At 38.0% G+C, this 19,999-nt stretch overlaps 2 protein-coding genes across 3 annotated transcripts in view; both read right to left on the reverse strand.

Annotated features, from left to right (window-relative positions):
* Positions 1-9,292, reverse strand: part of LOC147166719 (zinc finger protein ZXDC) — a 30,637-nt gene extending 21,345 nt beyond the window's left edge. The window contains exons 1-2 of one of the 2 annotated variants that reach the window (XM_086086183.1): positions 7,242-9,288; positions 629-781 (exon numbers count right to left, since the gene is read on the reverse strand). In XM_086086183.1, coding sequence (XP_085942309.1) covers positions 629-781; positions 7,242-9,210 — 2,122 coding nt within the window. In that variant the 5' untranslated portion in view covers positions 9,211-9,288. Of the gene's footprint in view, positions 1-628; positions 782-7,241 lie in introns of both variants that reach the window. The other variant, XM_086086182.1, reaches the window with a different exon arrangement.
* A 493-nt stretch (positions 9,293-9,785) lies between these two features.
* mtmr14 (myotubularin related protein 14) overlaps positions 9,786-19,999 on the reverse strand; it is a 64,561-nt gene continuing 54,347 nt past the window's right edge. Inside the window, exons 17-20 of the mRNA XM_086086945.1 lie at positions 18,870-19,046; positions 18,329-18,505; positions 15,971-16,177; positions 9,786-13,263 (exon numbers count right to left, since the gene is read on the reverse strand). Coding sequence (XP_085943071.1) covers positions 13,083-13,263; positions 15,971-16,177; positions 18,329-18,505; positions 18,870-19,046 — 742 coding nt within the window. The 3' untranslated portion in view covers positions 9,786-13,082. The remainder of the gene's footprint in view (positions 13,264-15,970; positions 16,178-18,328; positions 18,506-18,869; positions 19,047-19,999) is intronic.

Genomic DNA, 19,999 nt, shown 5'->3' on the forward strand with positions numbered 1-19,999 from the left:
AAAAACAGTCCCTAAATTGCGTCCCGTCCACTTCAATTCAACATCCATTCACTTCTGTCGTCCACACTGGTCAAGTCATGTGATTACGTGACGTAGGTGCAAAAGGTCTATGCTACCTAGGCTACCTTTGTGTTGTGGAAGTTATGATGCAAAAATACAATTGTTTGCAAATTGTGCAGGGAAACTGTTACCGTTAAAGTTAAGAGAATGCGCAGGCTGAAGACACGCGAGGACGACAAGAAAACAGCTTATGTTGTTCGGCAAAGTTCCAACTGAGCTTTGCTGGAGCACTCGTGATTAGGCGCACTCTTTATGACCGTTTGTTTAATGTATACAAGCAATCATGGCATTCAACGCCAAGAAAAGCATGGTGGCCCACCGGCATAATACAACGTTGGAGAAAACACTAAATCAATTGAGCACAATAGTGTATACTGTATGTGATAATATGATGAGGTGACAATACAGGTATATGGATTTCACAGTATTAAATGGTCCTCTGAGGGACAACATAACTACCATGTAGCACCCAACAAAAATTTGTTTAACACCCTTTTATCTCCAAATAAAGGACTGGCTTTTGTGTCATACAAGTCAGCCATGTAACTCTTATCAAGTATCAACTTACCAGTGTGACTTCGCAAATGGATCTTGAGGCGACAGGCCTTGTCATACATCTTGGCACATCCTGGGTAGGTGCAGGTGAAGTGGCCCGTTGCTCTGAAGTGAGTGCGGTTGTGGGAGTAGAGGGCACTGAAGGTGATGAAAGTTTTCTCACAACCTTAAAGAAAGACGAGTATAAATTGCCTGCATCATAAGCTTCTTCATACATTAATAATACTATGATTATTGTCGAGCACACTTTTCCAAACTTGGGGTCGGTTATATACTCAACAAAAATATAAACACAACACTTTGGTTGGACTATCAAGGCAAAGGAGAAGTGCTCACTATCACAGATTTAGACTGGCTTGTGAACAATATTTGAGAGAAATTGTGCTATTGTGTATGTGGTAAAAGTTTTCGATCTTTGAGTTATTAAAAAAAAAAATGGGAGCAAAAGCAAGTGTTGCATTTATATTTTTGTTGAGTATATTTGTGGTTACCAACAGTTAGAGATTCTTCTCTTTCTTTTTTTTGCTGGGCCCACTATTATGAAGTTTGTGGAGACCTCCAAAAACAATCATTTTGGAGAAAATAACTTTTAACTCTGTGCTGTACCACAAAAACCTTGAGGTGGTGAAACATGAACCACGTCATACATCAAGCATTGTCACCGCAAAATTCAACTTCAGAACATCGTACATAGGGCTACACTATCATCAGTTTATATTTCAAATGTCGATGTTCTGACAAATACAGCAACAACAATGCAACAGTACACAGTAACCTTAAAGGTTAAGTCAACCCCAAAATTTTCTTTACAATAATGTTTTATGCAGCCCTACTAATATAAACACATTATTCTGATTAATATTGCGTTTGTGGAATATGAGTTAAGCAGCAAATCCACCCATTTTCATCCATCTCAGGGGATTGGGGGTGGGGGATTCTGCCACTTGCTGTTGATTGAAATTACATCACAGTTGCTTGGCGCTCAGGTAACGACCAATCATGGCTCCGCTTCAGAAAACAGGTGAACTGTGAATGGTTGTTAACTGAGCCCTGACCTATGGCATTTTCAGCAAGTGGAAAAATGGACGCTGAGATGGTTAAAAAAACGGGTAGATTTTGCTGCTTAACTCATATTCTACAAATGCAATATTAATGCAATATTAGCCTAGTGGGGGCACATACAACTTATTGATAAGTACATTTTGGGATTGACTTCCCCTTTATAGGGACAGTGTGTAAAAATTTACCACTATATATCACTATGCAGCCGAAGCACGTGCATTCCAAAGCACACACACTACGGTGACTCAGAGAGACCACACAAGCCTACCGGCAATTATTATTTGGCTTAAGTAAAGTAGCAGCTCAGCGAGCGACCACGACTTAGCAGCACGGCGAGAACCCCGTCGGTGTGGCTAACAAAAGCGGCTAGTGGGAGAAGCTACTGGAGAGAACCCCGTCGGAGTGGCTAACAAAAGCGGCTAGCGGGAGAAGCTACTAAAAGCTTGCAAAAGCAAAGCAACAAGCGTGACTCAGAGACCACCACCTGCAGGCCGCAGTTGTGGAAGGTAAGTGGCGGTCGACCCATTAGGGTCCGACACTAGCTACAAGCACCATCAGAGGTTAACTACGTTTGCGAAGTTGTCCTTTGGGTACGTAGCAGAAAGCTGGCAGTATGTTTAGTTAAACAACTTTCATATTTACTCTACAGTTTAACTAACCCCTGCCATAGCGCAACTCTACGTCTAATTGACACTAGGGGTGTAACGGTTTTTGTATTCGTCCCGAACAGTCTCAGTTCAGATGTCACGGTTCGGTGCAGACACTCAGACGACGAATACGCAACTTCATTGCAGTATCCGCACTCCAAACCAGGTGTCAGTAATGCACCTAAAACAACCAAGAGGAAAAAAACCCATCTATGGTTCCATGGCAACAAGCGACAATTTTTTTCCCCCCACACTCGATAAATGGTAATTTGCGTGCGCGTTTGTTTACATACAGTACTGCTCAAAAGTTTGTGAACCTCTTGAGCAATTTGGATTTTCCAATTGTTTTAACCTGATTTTGTTGTTCAATCTGAACCATTACATTTTATATGAAATAACAGTTTTAGGTTTAGCATTTGAATGCATTGTTCTTTTTGAAATTCAATTGTGTTGTCAAAACTAAATTTAAAAAGGTTTTTGGTCAATTGACTGACTGAAACACTAAGTCACTAAAGAAAGTGTTTGGATGAATTTATTATTGCAAAAGGAGGTGCAATGTCTGATTAAGTGAGAGGTTCACATACTTTTGCACCCATGAAATCTAAGTTTTTCTTAAATCAATAACTTTTGCTCAATAATGCATGACAATGTCATTCTTTTTGTTCAAGTCCATTATTTTCAATGTCAGCATTGTAGATTGGGGTATGTATGACTACAAATTTAATAATGTTATTTTAATATTTTATACAAAAAATCTGACCATGCCCGCAGGGTTCACAAATTTTTGAGCAGCACTGCATGTCAGTAATATTCACTCGCGCTGCTTTTTGCTTCTTCTGTCTATTTTGACTTGGCAATCACAAGCACAGCGCACGCACACACACACAGACTAGGAGTGGACTCAGTGGCGCTAGTGGGCTAACAGCAATTTCTACGGTGCTCTTTTCGTAGTATTTCAGTGCTTTTGGGTGAATGGATGGCGACCAGGAACTTATAGACACTGGCGACCGGTATGAGATACCCCACTTAGAGCGAGACCAGCGTACGGAGTCTCTCAGGATCTCCTGTGCAGCCGCAGTGCTTACTGCTCTTGCATCACAAAAGAAAGACTTACTCAACATTTGTCCTTTTAAGAGAGGATTGTACGATGGCGTACTAGGGCCACGTGTAAATATATTTGTTTAGAGGGCGGGGACAATATTCAGAGAAAAAAACTAGCAAATTTGCCACTTTACAAAGTGGTGGTTAATGGCACACTGCTTATAAAATGAAAAGGCAGGATGAGCTGATTTTCCACCAACAAGCCCAGGATATATGAGTTCTGGGTAAAGGAAGTTCTTGGTTGTAAAAGTTCCGCATGGAATTTATAATTTGTGTTTCCACAGCGTCTTAGAGTTCTCTGTAATTAATTCAAATGAGTTTAATGACGTACGAGTTTGATGAGCCCAGCCGATGTAAAACGAAGTAGTCACGGTAGTGACAACGGCGCGATCTCCTTCCTAATTCCACTGTGGTTTGAAGCACTATATGTTTTTCTTTGTCTTTGAAGAAAATTGTCGTGGAAAAATCTAAATGCACTTGCGAGTATGGAGCACCTCAGGGGGCATTCACGATCTGACTGGAAATGAGCAGTGCATCGTCTCAACTACCGCAATGTGAGCATTCGGCATTGCTCTGCTTTGCTCAGCTTCACTCGGCTACCCGTTGTCAAGGTACGTTCGGCTTAGGTTGCTTTGCTTGGGTTTTCAAACTCAGAAAATTAGTTCAAACTCTGAGGCATTTTTTACTCCGATTTTTTGGTTGAAGTCCGATTTGAATGAGTTCCGAGACGTTCAAACTCCGAGGTTCCACTGCACTCTCTCCTTATTTGGAAACCCGATCGAAAAGTATTGGCACAAACAGTCGAGTAGTACGTTACGTGTAGTTCTCGTAACTTTCTGAGTTTTTTTCTCGCAAATCTGTGCCACTTTATAAACGCGCAAATTTACCACTTTATAAACTCGAAAATTTACGAGTTTTTTTTTCTTGTAATATTGCCCCGCCCTCTAAAAAAATATTTTTATATGTGGCCCTAATACGCCGTCGTAATTGATTAGAACAAAATTTGTTGAGCCCAGGTACCTATTTTACATTTGAAAAACCACAAATAAAAAAATAAAAGTATGAAAAAATATAAAAGCATGAATAGTAAAACAATTATCTTGTCCAATGCAGTCCCAACATGTACTTCTAAGCTTGTTTAATGGAACACAATCAGGGAGCCATTCTGCTTACTATACTGTTCTGGCCTGGCATATATAAAATGTATTTTTAAAATTACACACACAGTAACAATAATGCATAATCATCATAATAATAAGATGGATGTACCTTCCATACCAGCTATCTCTGACAATAAAGACAAGCTTTTTCTTTTTTTTTGAGGAACATTTTTTTTAAATAAAGCTTGAGTACTTTTATGTGCATCTGCATCTTATGCCAAATTCTAAATGGCGCTATGTTGGACAAACTGTAATAAATAATTGTATATTACAGTTTAACAATATACAATCAAAACACTTGAAGATTACTCATGGAGTCCCCCAAGGGTCTGTGCTAGGCCCCAAATTATTTATATTGTATATAAATGATATCTGTTGTGTCTCAAAAATATTCAAAAGTGTCTTATTCGTCGATGACACAACTGTTCAGAGGAGAACCTGAAGCAGCTTCTGACTACTGCGGAAAATGAATTGAACACATTAAAAAACTGGTTTGACTTAAACAAATTATCATTAAACTTAAACAAAACCAAGTTTATAGTTTTTGGTACTAGACAAACCATACAAAAATTATGGTAAATTCAATTAAAATAGAAGGAGTATGAAAATAAATTTCTTGGAGTAGTTATTGATGAAAAATTATGTTGGAAGTCACACATGGATATTGTCTAAAGGAAAATGACAAAAATTATCGGGATACTCTCTAAAACTAAGGATGTCTTGAATAAGAAATCATTATACACATTATATTGTTCATTATTATTACCATATCTGACCTATTGTGTGGAAATCTGAGGAAACGCATATAAAACAAATACCGATCCTGTTTTTCAAACTGCAAAAAAGAGCCATAAGAATTATAAATTGATCAAAATATACAGAGCCAACTCATTCACTATTTATTAAATCAAATACAATGAAATTCTACGACTTGGTTGAATTTAAAATTGCACAAATAATGTATAAACAACACAACAATCTGCTCTGCCACAGTACTCAGAAGCTGTTTGAAATTAGAGAGTCTCCTTATAACATAAGGAGTACAAGTGTCTACAATTTTTTTTCATCATGAACAAATATTAAGCAAAGGTGTGTTTCTGTAAAAGGTGTTAATTTGTGGAATGTTTTTGGAACTGACCTGAATGTCAGTCACTTGCTGAATTTAAAGAATTGTTTAAAAGCAAAGTTTTAAAAAATTACATCAGTCATGAGCTGTTAAAAATGTACATATGCTGTAATTTCTTTGGATGTAATGAGTGTAATGAAAATTGTATATGTGAGTATGAGGATGTGATTTATAGATGTATTGTGGTATGTGTCTGTTGATTTCGTGTGCATGTTGCTGGCAAATGTGCGTATGTTAAAGTGCACTTGTATACATGATTAGGTTTATACATTTTGTTGAAATACATTATCTTATTTTGTTAACATAAAACGAAAAGGGTAGGACTAGATAAGTTATTAACTTCCTCCTACCCCTTTTGAACATATCAACTATTTTCTTTCTTCCTATTCTTGTTTTTTTTTTTACTTCCATTTATATTTTAGACTTGTAATGTGTTTTCTTTGTGTTTATATGTTCAATAAAGAACCAAATCACAAATCACAGATTAACTGTTACCTTCACTACTGTCTGCTAAAAATAAATTAATGGAAAAAAAGAGAATTCTGCTTTTTTGACTTTTTGTTATTCCTGCTATACCGAATTCATACCAAACCGTGAACCAAAACCAAGGTACGTACCGTACTGTACTGTGACTTCTGTGAACCGTTACACCCACCCATTGAAAATGTATAAGAGGAAACAAACAAACTATAAAATTATATTTACAAAAACGCAGTGCAAAGCCTTTCCGCATCTGCTCCTGCAGCACGCAAAGACACTAAAAATTAATTTCGGAGTGAGCGAGGTTGTTTTTGCTGTAATGTCCTACTTCACAGATCCGATCAATGACGACACTGATCAATTGGGTAAATTATGACATTACAGGCGATCACCGATTATGCATAAAATACCAATTATCAGCTGATCACGATCAAGCCGATCAGATCAGTGTAAAGTCTACTAACTGAAGTTTTTTATCAGGTATCTAGTAACTGTATCGTTATACATTTTAAAAGTAACCCTCCCAACCGTGTGTAATGAAGATACACTGATGTATGTGTGAACTAAATAGCAGTTAGTGTTTATTCACCTTAAATGGTAATCGCTAGCGCACTTGGGGGGGGGGGGGGGGCTGGTTTACTCGATTAATCGGAAAATAATTTCAAAAGAGCTGTTAGTGACAGCACTAGATGGCGGCAAAACATGTCAGCCTCATGTAAGGCGCGACTTTTGTAATATAATTAGCAATTACTAGACCTGCAAGTATATAACAAAAATGTATGTTGATGTGATAGAACATATTTTTGCATGTTATTGAAATCAAAAGTGTGCTTTTAAAATGAATTAATGATAAGTTCACCACTTGGATGGTGCTAAATTCTACACACTGTCCCTTTAAAAGTTAACCCTATTATGTAACTGTCAACAATGACATTCATGAAGTAGTAATTGTCATCTTAAAAACACCTCTGCCTGAAACTATACTGACAGAAATACAGTACATAACTGTGTACGGGTAGGTGCAGCTTTGCAAAATTGCAACCGTGTTACCTGGGAATTCACACTTGTGGGGTCGCTGTGGCTCAAAGTGGACTCTCTGATGATTGCCAAGTCGTGTTGCACTGCGAAATCTCTCATTGCAGATCTCACAGGTGAAGGCATCATCCTGCTGATGTACTTTAGTGTGCGCCTTTAGGTTGTACACTGTGGTGAAACACCGCCCACAGCCTTCAAAATGACAGGTATGTGGCCGTTGCTTGTTATGGGACTGAAGATGCCGCTTGAGTTTGTAGGATGTGGCAAAAGCCCAGCCACAGCCTTCTACTGTGCATTGGAAGGGGCGTGGGTCTTCAGCATGATTAAGGAGGTGAACCTTCAGTTTTTGGCGCGTGTCAAATGTACTGGAACATCCCATTTCTGGGCAGGCAAAAGAAACAGCTATCACCTTGTTGGGCCTGAAAAGAGGTCCACATTTAGAGTCTTTGTTTGCTATTGTAGGTTTAGGTGATGACGTAACCAAATCAACCTCTGTTATTTCATGCAGGACACCTGCTTCCTGCTTGATAATGGAGCAGGAGTGAAGGTTAGTACTCAGGGTGGGCAAAGATAGGTTGTCCATTGGAGATATTTCAGAGTCACATACGGACAACACCGGTCTGGTCTCTTCCTGGTGGCTGGAAACTGCCAATGTGCTGATCTTCCCAATTGCTTTAGTCCCACCATCATAGTTGAGAAGAACAATATCTTCATTAGCTTTCATTCCTAAATGCTCCTTTAAGCTGATCAAATCATCCTCTTTGTGAACATAACCGTCAGATGGGGCAGCGAGAGTCAATGTGCCATTCTCTATGGTCACTATTATGGTTTGATTGTTTATCATTATAGTTCCAGAAAAGGTTTCATTTGCATCCGGACCAGAGAAAAGACTGCTAGAATTTGCACCGTCATCAAGTCCAGGAGAGTCCAAAATTAACTGCGAGGCTTCCATAGTTTCCACAATGTCCGAATTTGTAGAACTAAAATCATCATTACGTGCTTGAAACGAAACCTCTCGCAACGCCTTCACGTCACTGTTTTCGGTACATATCTGGCCACATATCTTCTCGCCATATTTGTTCGTCAAAACAACGTCTTCGACGGTATGGCAATAGTCTGGCTGCTTTGTACCTACCTTGGTTGAAGAGCCGTTCACAAAATTATCCACAACCTTGCGTTTTTTCCAATCCAGTGAATCTGAGCGATTCGAATGTTCATCGGAACAGCAAACAAGACCATTACTAGCGTTTCCAAACTCCATAGGCTCACAAGAAGTACACTCAAGTCCTCGTCTTTTCATTTTGTCCCACATTTTAGATGAGGAGCCCAGTCGATGTTTGTTTCCGCCAGGATTGCCATCATCCTGAAATGCATTGAAAACTAAATACAGCTCTTGAGCGTTGTTTTTGATCTCCTTTGATGTGATTCTATCCACCCCGGTAGGGTTGTGGCTGGCCAGTGACGGCTGCTTGTACGCTTCGTTCCCACGCTGATGCCGTAAAACTGGAAATGGTAACGTTAGTTGCTGCTCAAGCGTCGATTCCTCTTCCCCTTTGGGTGGAAGCAGCGCCATTTGCAATGTCGAATCCACGTTCTCTACTGCAGCTCTCAAACCAGAAATGACAAAGTTAGACCTACTTACGATGCCGTGGTTCTCACTGTCTTCCTCTGTGTTCACGTTACGAAGTACCCCATTCTGTATATTATCCAGCATATTGTTTTTGTCGATGAGTTGCAGCTTGTTGACTGGCGAACAATCCACTTTGCTACAATTTTGCGCCTGTAGGCAAAGCGCAGATGTCCTTGGTCTGCTGTTCTCGTTTCCAAATTCACACGATTCCGATAATTGATCTGTCTCGTTTTCTGGGAAAGGAAAGCAATATATTGACCCACTAACTGGCCCCAAATCCAATGGTGTGTCTGTGCGTGCGGCGCCATGTTGCGAGTGTATGTTTTGGGTATCCGAAAGCCCCTGGATTTCCATCTTGGTATCCCTGTAGCACTGACAAGATAGACCCGCCCAAGTAAAATGGAGACAATTCTACTTGTTACGTTCGTACAGTAGGCTACGTCTGTAAAAGACCTGGCGGTGTCTGTTGGCACAAAAACATAAACTAGTTCTACTAAACGCTATCAGTTTGCAAGTTCAGGGGAGGGACAATGTTACGATGTTAATGAGGAAGTGGAAACCGTAATAAGCCTGCTCTGTGTTGTTTTTGTTTTATATTTATAAATTAATGCGGGTATATGCATACAGTGAGGAAGACTCAAAATCATTTTTATTGGCCAAGTAGGCTATTTAAAAACACATAATTTATATATCCATCCATGAATGCCTTGCTAATAACATTAGTCCATTTCAAACAAAAGTGTCCTGGTTCACCAACGTCTGACCATGGGCGGTTTTACAGGGTGGCATCTGGCACCTTTACCAAATGGCTTGCTACCCCTGCTACAAAATACTATGAATCAAATAAATAAAGAAATAAAACGTGGGTCATTGATTGCAAACAATATTTGTTAATTAGTACACAAAAAAGTCAGTTGCTGACAATGATGTGAAGTAAATTATGCTAGTATTTATTACATTAAAAAAAACATTCGTCCAGGAGAGAGGTGAGATGAGCTCAAAGGAATACCAAAATGATGCAAAAGAAAGACAGCTAATGTTAATGTTAAGACAGAGATAGTGGCAAAAAAACATGATTTTATCTGCTAAATATTTAATTAAATACGTATACTCTATCTGTGTATGACATACACAAAAGTAGTCAGGTTTGCAGTAATGGTAGGTACCAACAAATAAAACAAAAGCACCTTCTCATTTTATATGAGGGAGTTCATATTCCAGTTGAGTTCTTATGGGCATTAATAGAGCTGGACAAAAATTCACAAAAAAATATCCTGAGCCAAAGTTGGCGACTAGTTTGAGTAAAACTTCAACACAATTTTCTTGAAAGTTGCAAATTAGACCTGAATGTAAGCAAAGTAATCAATGTGAAAATAAATGAAAGCATTCATGAATCTTGAAAAGCATGTGTGCATGGGAGTATTAGTAACGATTGGTTTTACTTGTAGAAAAACAAAGCTCGCACACTGCTCATTACATGTCGTGCTACCACATGCCCATGGCAAATTAAGACCACCCCCCGACAAGTAGAAATGCATACAAACAGAACAGAGAGGTTTCTGACATCAGTGCTCTACCACCACCAAAGTGTAACCCTTCTCGAGACTAGGGAAATGCCTAAAACTTTTTGCTTAAACTAAATATAGCAAGAATTTTAAGTGCCCAACATTTGATTTAGGTTTGAGAGTATTTAAATGCGTATTCAGCGCCTGAATATACACACACATGAGGTGCTTCTGTAAAAATCTTCAAAATGAACATGTGCACAATAAAATTCATGGTAGAATCATCTTCACGATGCTAAATTAAACTAAATACAGAAATAATTTTGAGTCCCCAACGTTTGGTTTAAGTTTGAGAGCCAATATTACCTTTATATGGCTTTAAGTCACTTCCCTTACAGTATGTCAATACTAGTGACGCATGTGTAATCTTATCTCAACTAAATTTTATTCATACAGCATTTTAAAAACCGCAGCTGAAAAACGTGTAATCAGGATTTGATACGCTCCTTCAAATCAAGACTCAACTGAACACAAAATACAGAAACGTATTTATTTTTTTTATTTTTTATTTTTTTAAGGTGTCAAAAAAGCACCCAGTGAAATCAATTTATATAGCAGCCTGGCATATGTGCTGAGGTAATTTCTGCCTTACATTTAACTAAATAAAATGATGGACACTGCTGTCAGGATTTGTAGTTTTCACTGTCTCACCTTATTTGGAATGCACAAACATCATTAACTTTTAACACGTATACAGTCATGTACTGTACCAATCACCTAATCACTTTCTCATTCAACAGTTTGTGAAACTGTCTCTGAACTTTAGACTATGTACTGCATGTAGTGACTGCATCAAATGCAATGTAGCCTGAAGAGTGACAGATGTGTTAAAAGACAAGTGTTTTGTCTAGAATACAATGCTAAGTACAATGGAAGGCAACAAGCAACACCATGCTCCAAGCCTTCTAGCGTGGTGCCTATTTGACGCAGTGACAGAAAACAATTCCCTCCCTGTAATGGATGAACAAGCCAAATCAGATTAAACCATTAAGGTGTGGTGCCTATTTGACGCAGTGACAGAAAACAATTCCCTCCCTGTAATGGATGAACAAGCCAAAACAGATTAAACCATTAAGGAAATGATCAAGACTCAAATTCACATGTAGGGCCCTATTCTCGTAGACAGTGCGCCCGGCGTAAAAAACATTTGCGTGGCAGTGCAACCCACGTGTTTGGGAATTTGGTAGACGCTCTACGTAACGCCTCGCTGGGCATTCCGGCTTCTGGTGCATCTCGAAATTTGATGACACAAAGAAGACTCGCTTTTAGAATCCCACGAAAGCAGGTCTTAATTGTGGCGCAGGTGGTTGCAACAATTTTTGTGGATTTGATCGAGGAGCAGGCAGGCAGATAGGGCGCTCCATGGACATCTGTGGCGGATGTCATCGTGTTTTATTCATAAATATGACAACAGCGTTGGAATATCTCTCTGAATCATTGTAGAAATCAATTCATTGGATGAATTAGCATTACTATTGTAACTCATTCACTCCCAGACATTTTCAAGCAAACAACCCCCTTTGCAGCCGGCTGTTTTACTGGATTTTGACTGATTTTGCAAGGCCCACAGAATATTGTGATCTAATGCTGAGGCTGCATCAAAGCCTTCTGTATGCTCTAGAGCAGGGGTGCTCATGTTCGGTCCTCGAAAGCCCCTATCCAGCCTGTTTTCCATGTTTCTCTCCACTAACACACCTGATTCGTGATCAGGATCGTTATCAGGCTTCTGCAAAGCTTGCTGATTAGCTGATCATTAGATTCAGCTGTGACGCAGGAGGGAAACATGGAAAACAGGCTGGATAGGGGCTCTCAAGGACCGAACTTAAGCACCCCTGCTCTAGAGCACTGGTTCTCAGCCCCAATCCTCGAGTACCCCTATGCAGCCTGTTTTCCATGTCTCTCCGGCCAACACAGCTGAGGATCGTTATCAGGCTTCATATGCAGAGCTTGCTGATTAGCTGATCATTTGAAACACTTGTGTTGCTTGTGGGAGACATGTAAAACAGGCTGGATAGGGGTACTCGAGGACCGCAGTTGAGAACCACTGCTCTAGAGCATAATAAAAACATACAAAACCTTTATATACGATTTTGGGACTATGGCAATATTTAAATTAGAACATGTTTATACCTTTTTGGGGGCAAAATAAGTTAACAATATTTTAATAGCACCCCCTGACTGCATCTCACAACTGGCGGTGGGGTCACACAGCTCCACAATCGGTGGTGCAAGGTGGTCTCAATTGCCCATGTCACATTCGACTACAAGATCTGGCAGTTTACTTGTATAAACGCACGTTGCACACGCCAATCTCATGCAAGTCCATTTCATGCTTGCGCACCCTCATTTTAATGGGAATGAGTGCCGCTTCCATTGGCTGTGTTCCATAACATGACGACGCAAATGCCCCCATTACACCCATTTCTACCAGTGCAAAGTCTAGGAAAATACCAAAAGAAAGAAAATTCCATCCATGCGCGCAGTTAGACTAATGCTGGGCACGAAAATAGGGCTCGTGATATTTGGAAAAATATCAATGCAAATTCACGAAGTGTGGAAAACCCCTGCATAAGGGATGTTTGGCACTTTATTGTTGTCCATAAATTAATTGATGGATGGATTTGATGAAGCAGAGGTCTCAGCAATCGCACTGAAAGAGGTTTAGACAAGAGCGTTGGTACTTCGAAGGCCGACGCCTCGGGCGAACTGCTCAAGCAGGCCTGTGATTGCGCCAGAAGGACTGGACGCTACGGACTTCAGACCCACAGTAGAGCTGTAGGCTGCCAGGAAGATTTCTCGCACAGCTTCTAGACGGGTTTGACGCTCTGAGGGGAAGGGACACCTACGTCGGGATCAAAGAGAGAAAATATCATTGACCTGCAGGTACATGTGCAGTATATTTGCCACACATGACATCAGAGAAAAGAAAACCTCAGAGCTGCCAACCTACTGAAATTTACTAACAGAACAATCTAAATGTATTCACCTTTTTCAATAATTAAAATATATCACAGCAATACTGTGCGTGGCGGGACAGTGATTTATTTAGTTATTTATAGTAGGGGTGTTTGCTGTGATGGGTCAAATGCAGAGGTCAAATTTAATGTCCCCTTATTCTATAACACCCCACACTAGGTTGATTTTCTGTACTTTTGTGCGGGTGTTAGTGGTAATAAATGTGATGCCTTTTCACAAATGCAGGCTTATGTCTCCAAAAATGAAAATTTGTATAAAATTTCACTTTGAAATTATATAGGGCTGTCAAAATTAAAGCGTTAACTCTGGAGATTAATCTAAATTTGTGAAAGTGTAAAAAAACAAAAACAAAACAAAACTCAGTTTTATTTACTTCTTGTGGCGAGCTATAACCTCTGCTCACATGTGCCGCCAAACTTGGAGGTGCCACTGCCGGGAAGATGAATAAACACGGATTATAGGTAGTTTTACTTGCTTGATGCTTGTTGGTTAATTAGAAAGTAATTTGTGCACTTTGCAGAGCCAAATTCAAATAGCGTATTACAAGAAGCCCTCAATTTACGAACACAATGTGTTCCGAGAGGTTGTGTGTAAGTCGAATCACATGAAATTTTGTTTCAAAGTAACATTTCATGAAATTATTATTTTTTAAATAAAATAAAATATGTAAAAACTATACTAATAAAATAAAATATGTAAAAACTATACTAATAAAATAAAATATGTAAAAACTATACGTATTATGGCCACGTGTATTTATGTATATATATTAGGGGTGTTAAAAAAATCGATTCGGCAATATATTGCGATATTACAGCGCACAATTCTCGTCTCTTCAATATGCAGCCGAATCGATTTTTAAAGATACATTTTTGATGGAAATATTCAACAAAATGTCTTAATTAGAGTTAGGGTTCACACTTTAAGCATGGAAGAATGTTATATTAATGGAACATTAAGCCTTAAAATTTAATTTGTTTGTTTGTTAAATACGGTGGACCACAGTTTATAAGCCTGAAGTACATTTTCATACAAATCTTACAGTGTACATGTACAAGTTTATTGATTAGTATTTTCTAAATTAGAGTAAAACAAAAAAAATCACAATAATTGACTTATAACAAATCGAATCGTGACCTATGAATCGTGATACAGATCGAATACATTTGGTATTTTGTGAAATAAAGTCTGAAACTTACGACAGTCACACGTAGCGTATAATATGAGGATCCGTTGGTGGTTAATGGGACACTGTTTATAAAATGAAAAGGCAGGATGGAGACGGATTCATTCTTAAGTCAAACTTTACTTGTAATACATGCCTGATCCCCTATCAGCTGACTAACACTAACCAATCAGAAGCTAGCATACTTTAGGTAAATGCAAGTGAATGATGGAGAGCAGCAGATTCGACACATCAACTTAGCTATTTGAACAAAATACCAAAATGAATGAATGTGTAAAAAATTATTCTGGAAACATAAATGTACAAGTAAATATACATTTAACAGATTAAGTCAAATGCTTGATCCTCAGGGTGTGGACCTTTGCAAAGCGAGGTGTCTTTGTCGCTAGCAGTACCCAACGCTTCAAAGAGCGAATGCTTAACATCATATGGTTAATCTCTGCTAAAGCAGTTACAATCTCCTTATTTGAAAACCCGACTGAAAAGTATTGGCACAAACATCTGAGCTACGTGTATTTCTCATAAGAGTAGTCGCCGATACTGATACCAAATACCGATACCACTAGTACATACAATTCCCTACCCAAAAATGTCAGATGATTTTAAAGAAAGACCTACATATCCCAATATATTATTTTTCCTTAAAATTGCATGAAATTAATGGCAACTTTTTATTTCTAGAATTTCTCAATTATAGCTCTTGATCGTAAAACTGATACTGGTATCGGCCACCACCGTGAGTACCAATACCTTAAAATCAGACTGGTATCAGTAGTACCACCTCTGCCTCAATTTGAGACAGGACAAACACTACTAATTGTCAATTAATATTTTTGGGGGGTTGGAAGGCTGGGGGGTGGTTTTGGTCTGACAAAAACAGACCAGCTGTTCACGAAGTTCCCGATGATGTCTGGTCGTCTTTTTTACTATCCATGCGGTATAAAGCTGCGTGCTGCACTCCGCTCCCCTCCAGCCTCCAACTGCTTTATTAGAAATTCGAAGAAGCAGCGGCTACGATTTAGGAATGGCGGGCCGCCGCTCTTGAATGAATGGAACTGAAACACTGGGTGGGGTTAGCCTCCAGTCGTTAGCATTCGGCTAATAACGGACACGTATGCCTGTCTTCACTGCACATGCGTGAGCATACCAGCAGAACGCTACAGTGTAGTATTTTTGCTCATTTTCAACATGTTTGAGTACTGTGAACCATTATTTATTTTTTTCATATCCAGAACAATCAGTGTTTCGGGTGCAATGAGCTAACTGAGACTTGGCAGCTCGGAAACATTTATTAGATTCATCACATCAGTCTATCAACATTAAATGAAATAATTTCAGTTTTATTGCCAATTACCCAAAAACCAGTGCGGGATGGCAGCTTACTCACATCCGTCCATTGGGTCCTTCCTCCTGAAAGCTGAAAGGCAGGAGGGAGTCATAGGGAGCAGCTACAGCAGACGAGGTGGAGGAGGTTGAAGGCAAAGGTGGCTGATAGTGAGGATGATCATGGATGCTTCCACAACCAGAGACGATCTGCCAACTACCATACTCTGTCGACAGAGAAGACTCTGAGCGAGCGTAGTCTGTTGCAAACCTGTGGATAAAAATGGTGAACAGCTCTGACTGATGGTCGTTTATTGAAACTATTACGTGACCACCAAAGTGAACATGAAATGATTTACACACTGTAAATGTAAAAAGCTCCAACAATAATCGAACTATAACTAAAATTAAGATTTGCATTTTCTACTGAAGAATACTAGTTTTGACATTTCACTGTCCATACTGGGGCTACAACTTACAATTATTATAATCGATTAATCTGTCGACTATTTTGTCAAAAAACATATGGTTTAAATTTCCATCCCTTTTTTCTAAAACAGGACATGATGTCAAACTGACAGTGCTTAAAGTGCAGAAATCTAAATTAATTATGATTTCATTACAGATTTGGTCTGTAACAGCCGTTAGAATCTGTTTAAATCGGCAAAAACATTGATTATTGTTTTCCAAAGCAAAGGCACATGGCAAATAGTTAAATAAATACATTTATTTCAGTCAGCAAAACTCACAAATAAACAGTCAAATACATGTTTAAAAAAAAATCAAGAAGCTACACTGTATCTGACTGAAAAGGGTTATGGCTGATGCATTGCTTATAATCCCCACACCCTTATTTCCATATTCTCCAATACAGTCTAATAATCCCTAAACATTACTGATATAGAGATTTTTTAAACCCAAACATGCTACATATACATTTGCCAATACCATCATAACCGAACATCTGGATTCAAAACATCAATATCAACGTAGATATGTACAAATGCAGTACAGTCTTGTAAATACAAACAATATCTAATTTATAATGATCCGTATTTTCCAAATATTTGATTCTTGAACTTAGTTTTTAAATGGTTAACACTTTTACTACCTTTAATATCAATTGATAGACGGTTAAAAAAAATTCACCCCGTAGATTGATATGCACCTGCTTTTCAATGTGGTACGAAATCTTGTTTGCTTAAAATTTCCTTTCATCCTTACATCAGTTAACCACTATCTTTAATTTTTTTTAAATATTTCCAGGTGGCAAATTATGTCTTGCTTTATACATAATTTATACTATTTTACATTCAACCAGATCTTTAAACTTTAATGCTCAAGATTTAACAAACAATGCATTAGTGTGTTCGTAGTATCCCACACCAATGCATTGTTTGTAAAATCTAGGGCATTTAAGTTGAAAGAACTGGTTGAATATAGTTTCAAATGTCTTATTTAAATAAACAAAACAAAACAAAGATAATCAGTCTGCTTTTGTGTAGGACTACATAAATCTGAGAATATTCACTATTAATAGGCTGACATTCCGAGGACTTAAAGAATTTTCAGATTTTTATCAAAACTAATTACTGATTAATTTGATAATCGATTATTTGTCGATTAATCATTGTACCTCTAGTCCATACTATTTTGTCACATGATAAAATGGGAAAACAAACAAAAAACATTTTAGCCCAAGTTTAGAAATACTGGTCTCACTTCATGAAGATATGTTGAGTTCATTTCTTATGCATGAGTGTCAATTTCAAACCAGTTGCTCTGTTGCTATTTGAGCAAAACCAAGCTGTTGAGTAGCTGTTGAGCATTGGAGACTTACAAAACTTAGAAGCAGGGCTTAACGATTTTAGGATAAGATCAAAAAATAAAAATAAATCAAATTTTTCTGTCAAATATTGTGATTTCAATTCTATTTACGTTGTTTTTCAAATTAAGCTTCAATGCAATATTCCCAATGCACAGAACAAACATGGGAGATGATCATACCATCAAAACATTTGGATTTAAGCTTTTAATAACTACCAACGTATTCTAATGCAAAGATGAAAACTAAATGTGGAGAATTGCTTCAAAATGCATTTATTAATTTAACAAGAAACATGCATGTACATTCTTTAAAATGATAAATGAATGAATAAATTGTGGGCCATAAATCTATAATCTATGAACATTTTACTTTTTGAATGGAATTATGGAAATAAATTAACTTTTCCATGATATTCAAAATTTTGAAAAGGGTCTGTATGTGTACAATAGTTGACACAACAGATTCTGCTTCAGACAGGAGCAGTGCAAAAATCACAGCTTTGGTAATCACATGATCATGTTTGAAATGGTAATTTTGATCAGAAAAATATAAATTATTCAGTCCTGCTTGGAATTCAATTATGAACATAGTTACCTTGGGCTGGGGACAGCCAATGGGCTGCTGCCCGTGCGTATGATGGTGTGTTCTGAGAGGTTGGAGGAGGATGAACTGGAAGACCTGGCCTCACTGGAGGGGTGTGGCAACTGTTCATCCAGCGGGTTTTGTTTGTTCCATACCACCATTTGAGAAGAAGAGGTGGTGCCCTTTTTCCTAAGGAATGACCAAATTGCATTATCAATCAATCAATCAAACTTTATTTATATAGCACCTTTGCATGCATGTACATTCTTTAAAATTATAAATGAATGAATAAATTGTGGCCTATAAATCTATAATCTTTGAAAATTTTACTTTTTGAATGGAATTATGGAAATAAATTAACTTTTCTATGATATTCTAAATTTTGAAAATGGTCTGTATGTGTACAATAGTTGACAACAGCTTCTGCTTCAGACAGGAGCAGTGCAAAAATCACAGCTTTGTTAATTACATGATCATGTTTGAAATTGTAATTTTGATCAGAAAATTATAAATTACTCTGTCTTGCTTGAAATTCAATTATGAACATAGTTACCTTGGGCTGGGGACAGCCAATGGGCTGCTGCCCGTGCGTGTGATGGTGTGTTCTGAGTGGTTGGAGGAGGATGAACTGGAAGACCTGGCCTCACTGGAGGAGTGTGGCAACTGTTCATCCAGCGGGTTTTGTTTGTTCCATACCACCATTTGAGAAGAAGAGGTGGTGCCCCTTTTCCTAAGGAATGACCAAATTGCATTATCAATCAATCAATCAAACTTTATTTATATAGCACCTTTCATACATTAAAACACAATTCAATTAAAGCATCCATAGTACAATAAAAAGATAAGAAGTTATTATATCGTTGGATGCAGAAAAAGCTTTCGACAAAGTTAACTGGTCCTTCCTCTTTGCTGTTTTAAATAAATTTGGCTTTGGGAAGTCATTTATTCACTGGGTGTCAGTATTATATGATTCTCCTAAAGCTACAGTTACTACTAATGGGATTATATCTCAGAGAAGCACAAGACAGGGATGCCCACTGTCCCCTTTATTATTTGCAATATTTATTGAGCTGCTTGCATTAGCTATACGCCAGGAAAGAAGGATTCAAGGAATTCACTCTGGGGTAAAAGAACACAAAATTTATCTATATGACGATGATATTTTACTTTATTTAGAAAAGCCTGCTATTTTGTTAGGGGAAGTATTTAACTTAATAACTAAATTCTCACATTTATCAGATTATTCTATTAACTGGACAAAATCAACACTACTACCTATTACAGAAAATTCATGGAACCCAGCAAGCCAGGACCCACTACTCATTTCCTATAGGCAATTTAAAATACTTAGGCATAAAAATCTCACCTAAATTAACTGATTTAATTCATTTAAACTTTACTCCACTTCTGGATAGCATTTATAGTGACTTGGAGCGCTGGAATAATCTTCCCATTTCTCTAATAGGACGAATAGCCAACATTAAAATGAAAGTTTTACCTAAAATAAATAATTTTTTCTTAATGATTCCATTCAAACCTATGTCTAACTGGTTCCAGTTGTTGGACTCCGCCGTTACAAAATTTTACTGGAAAAAAAAGAAGCAAAGATTAGTCTATATCCTCTTCAGAAAAGTAAATCCAAAGGAGGTCTAGAGGCACCAAATTTGATGCACTACTATATAG

Source organism: Leptonotus elevatus, chromosome 10 (genome assembly GCF_054856555.1).
Source record: "Leptonotus elevatus isolate MCC_2025b chromosome 10, RoL_Lele_1.0, whole genome shotgun sequence".
Taxonomy (NCBI): domain Eukaryota; kingdom Metazoa; phylum Chordata; class Actinopteri; order Syngnathiformes; family Syngnathidae; genus Leptonotus; species Leptonotus elevatus.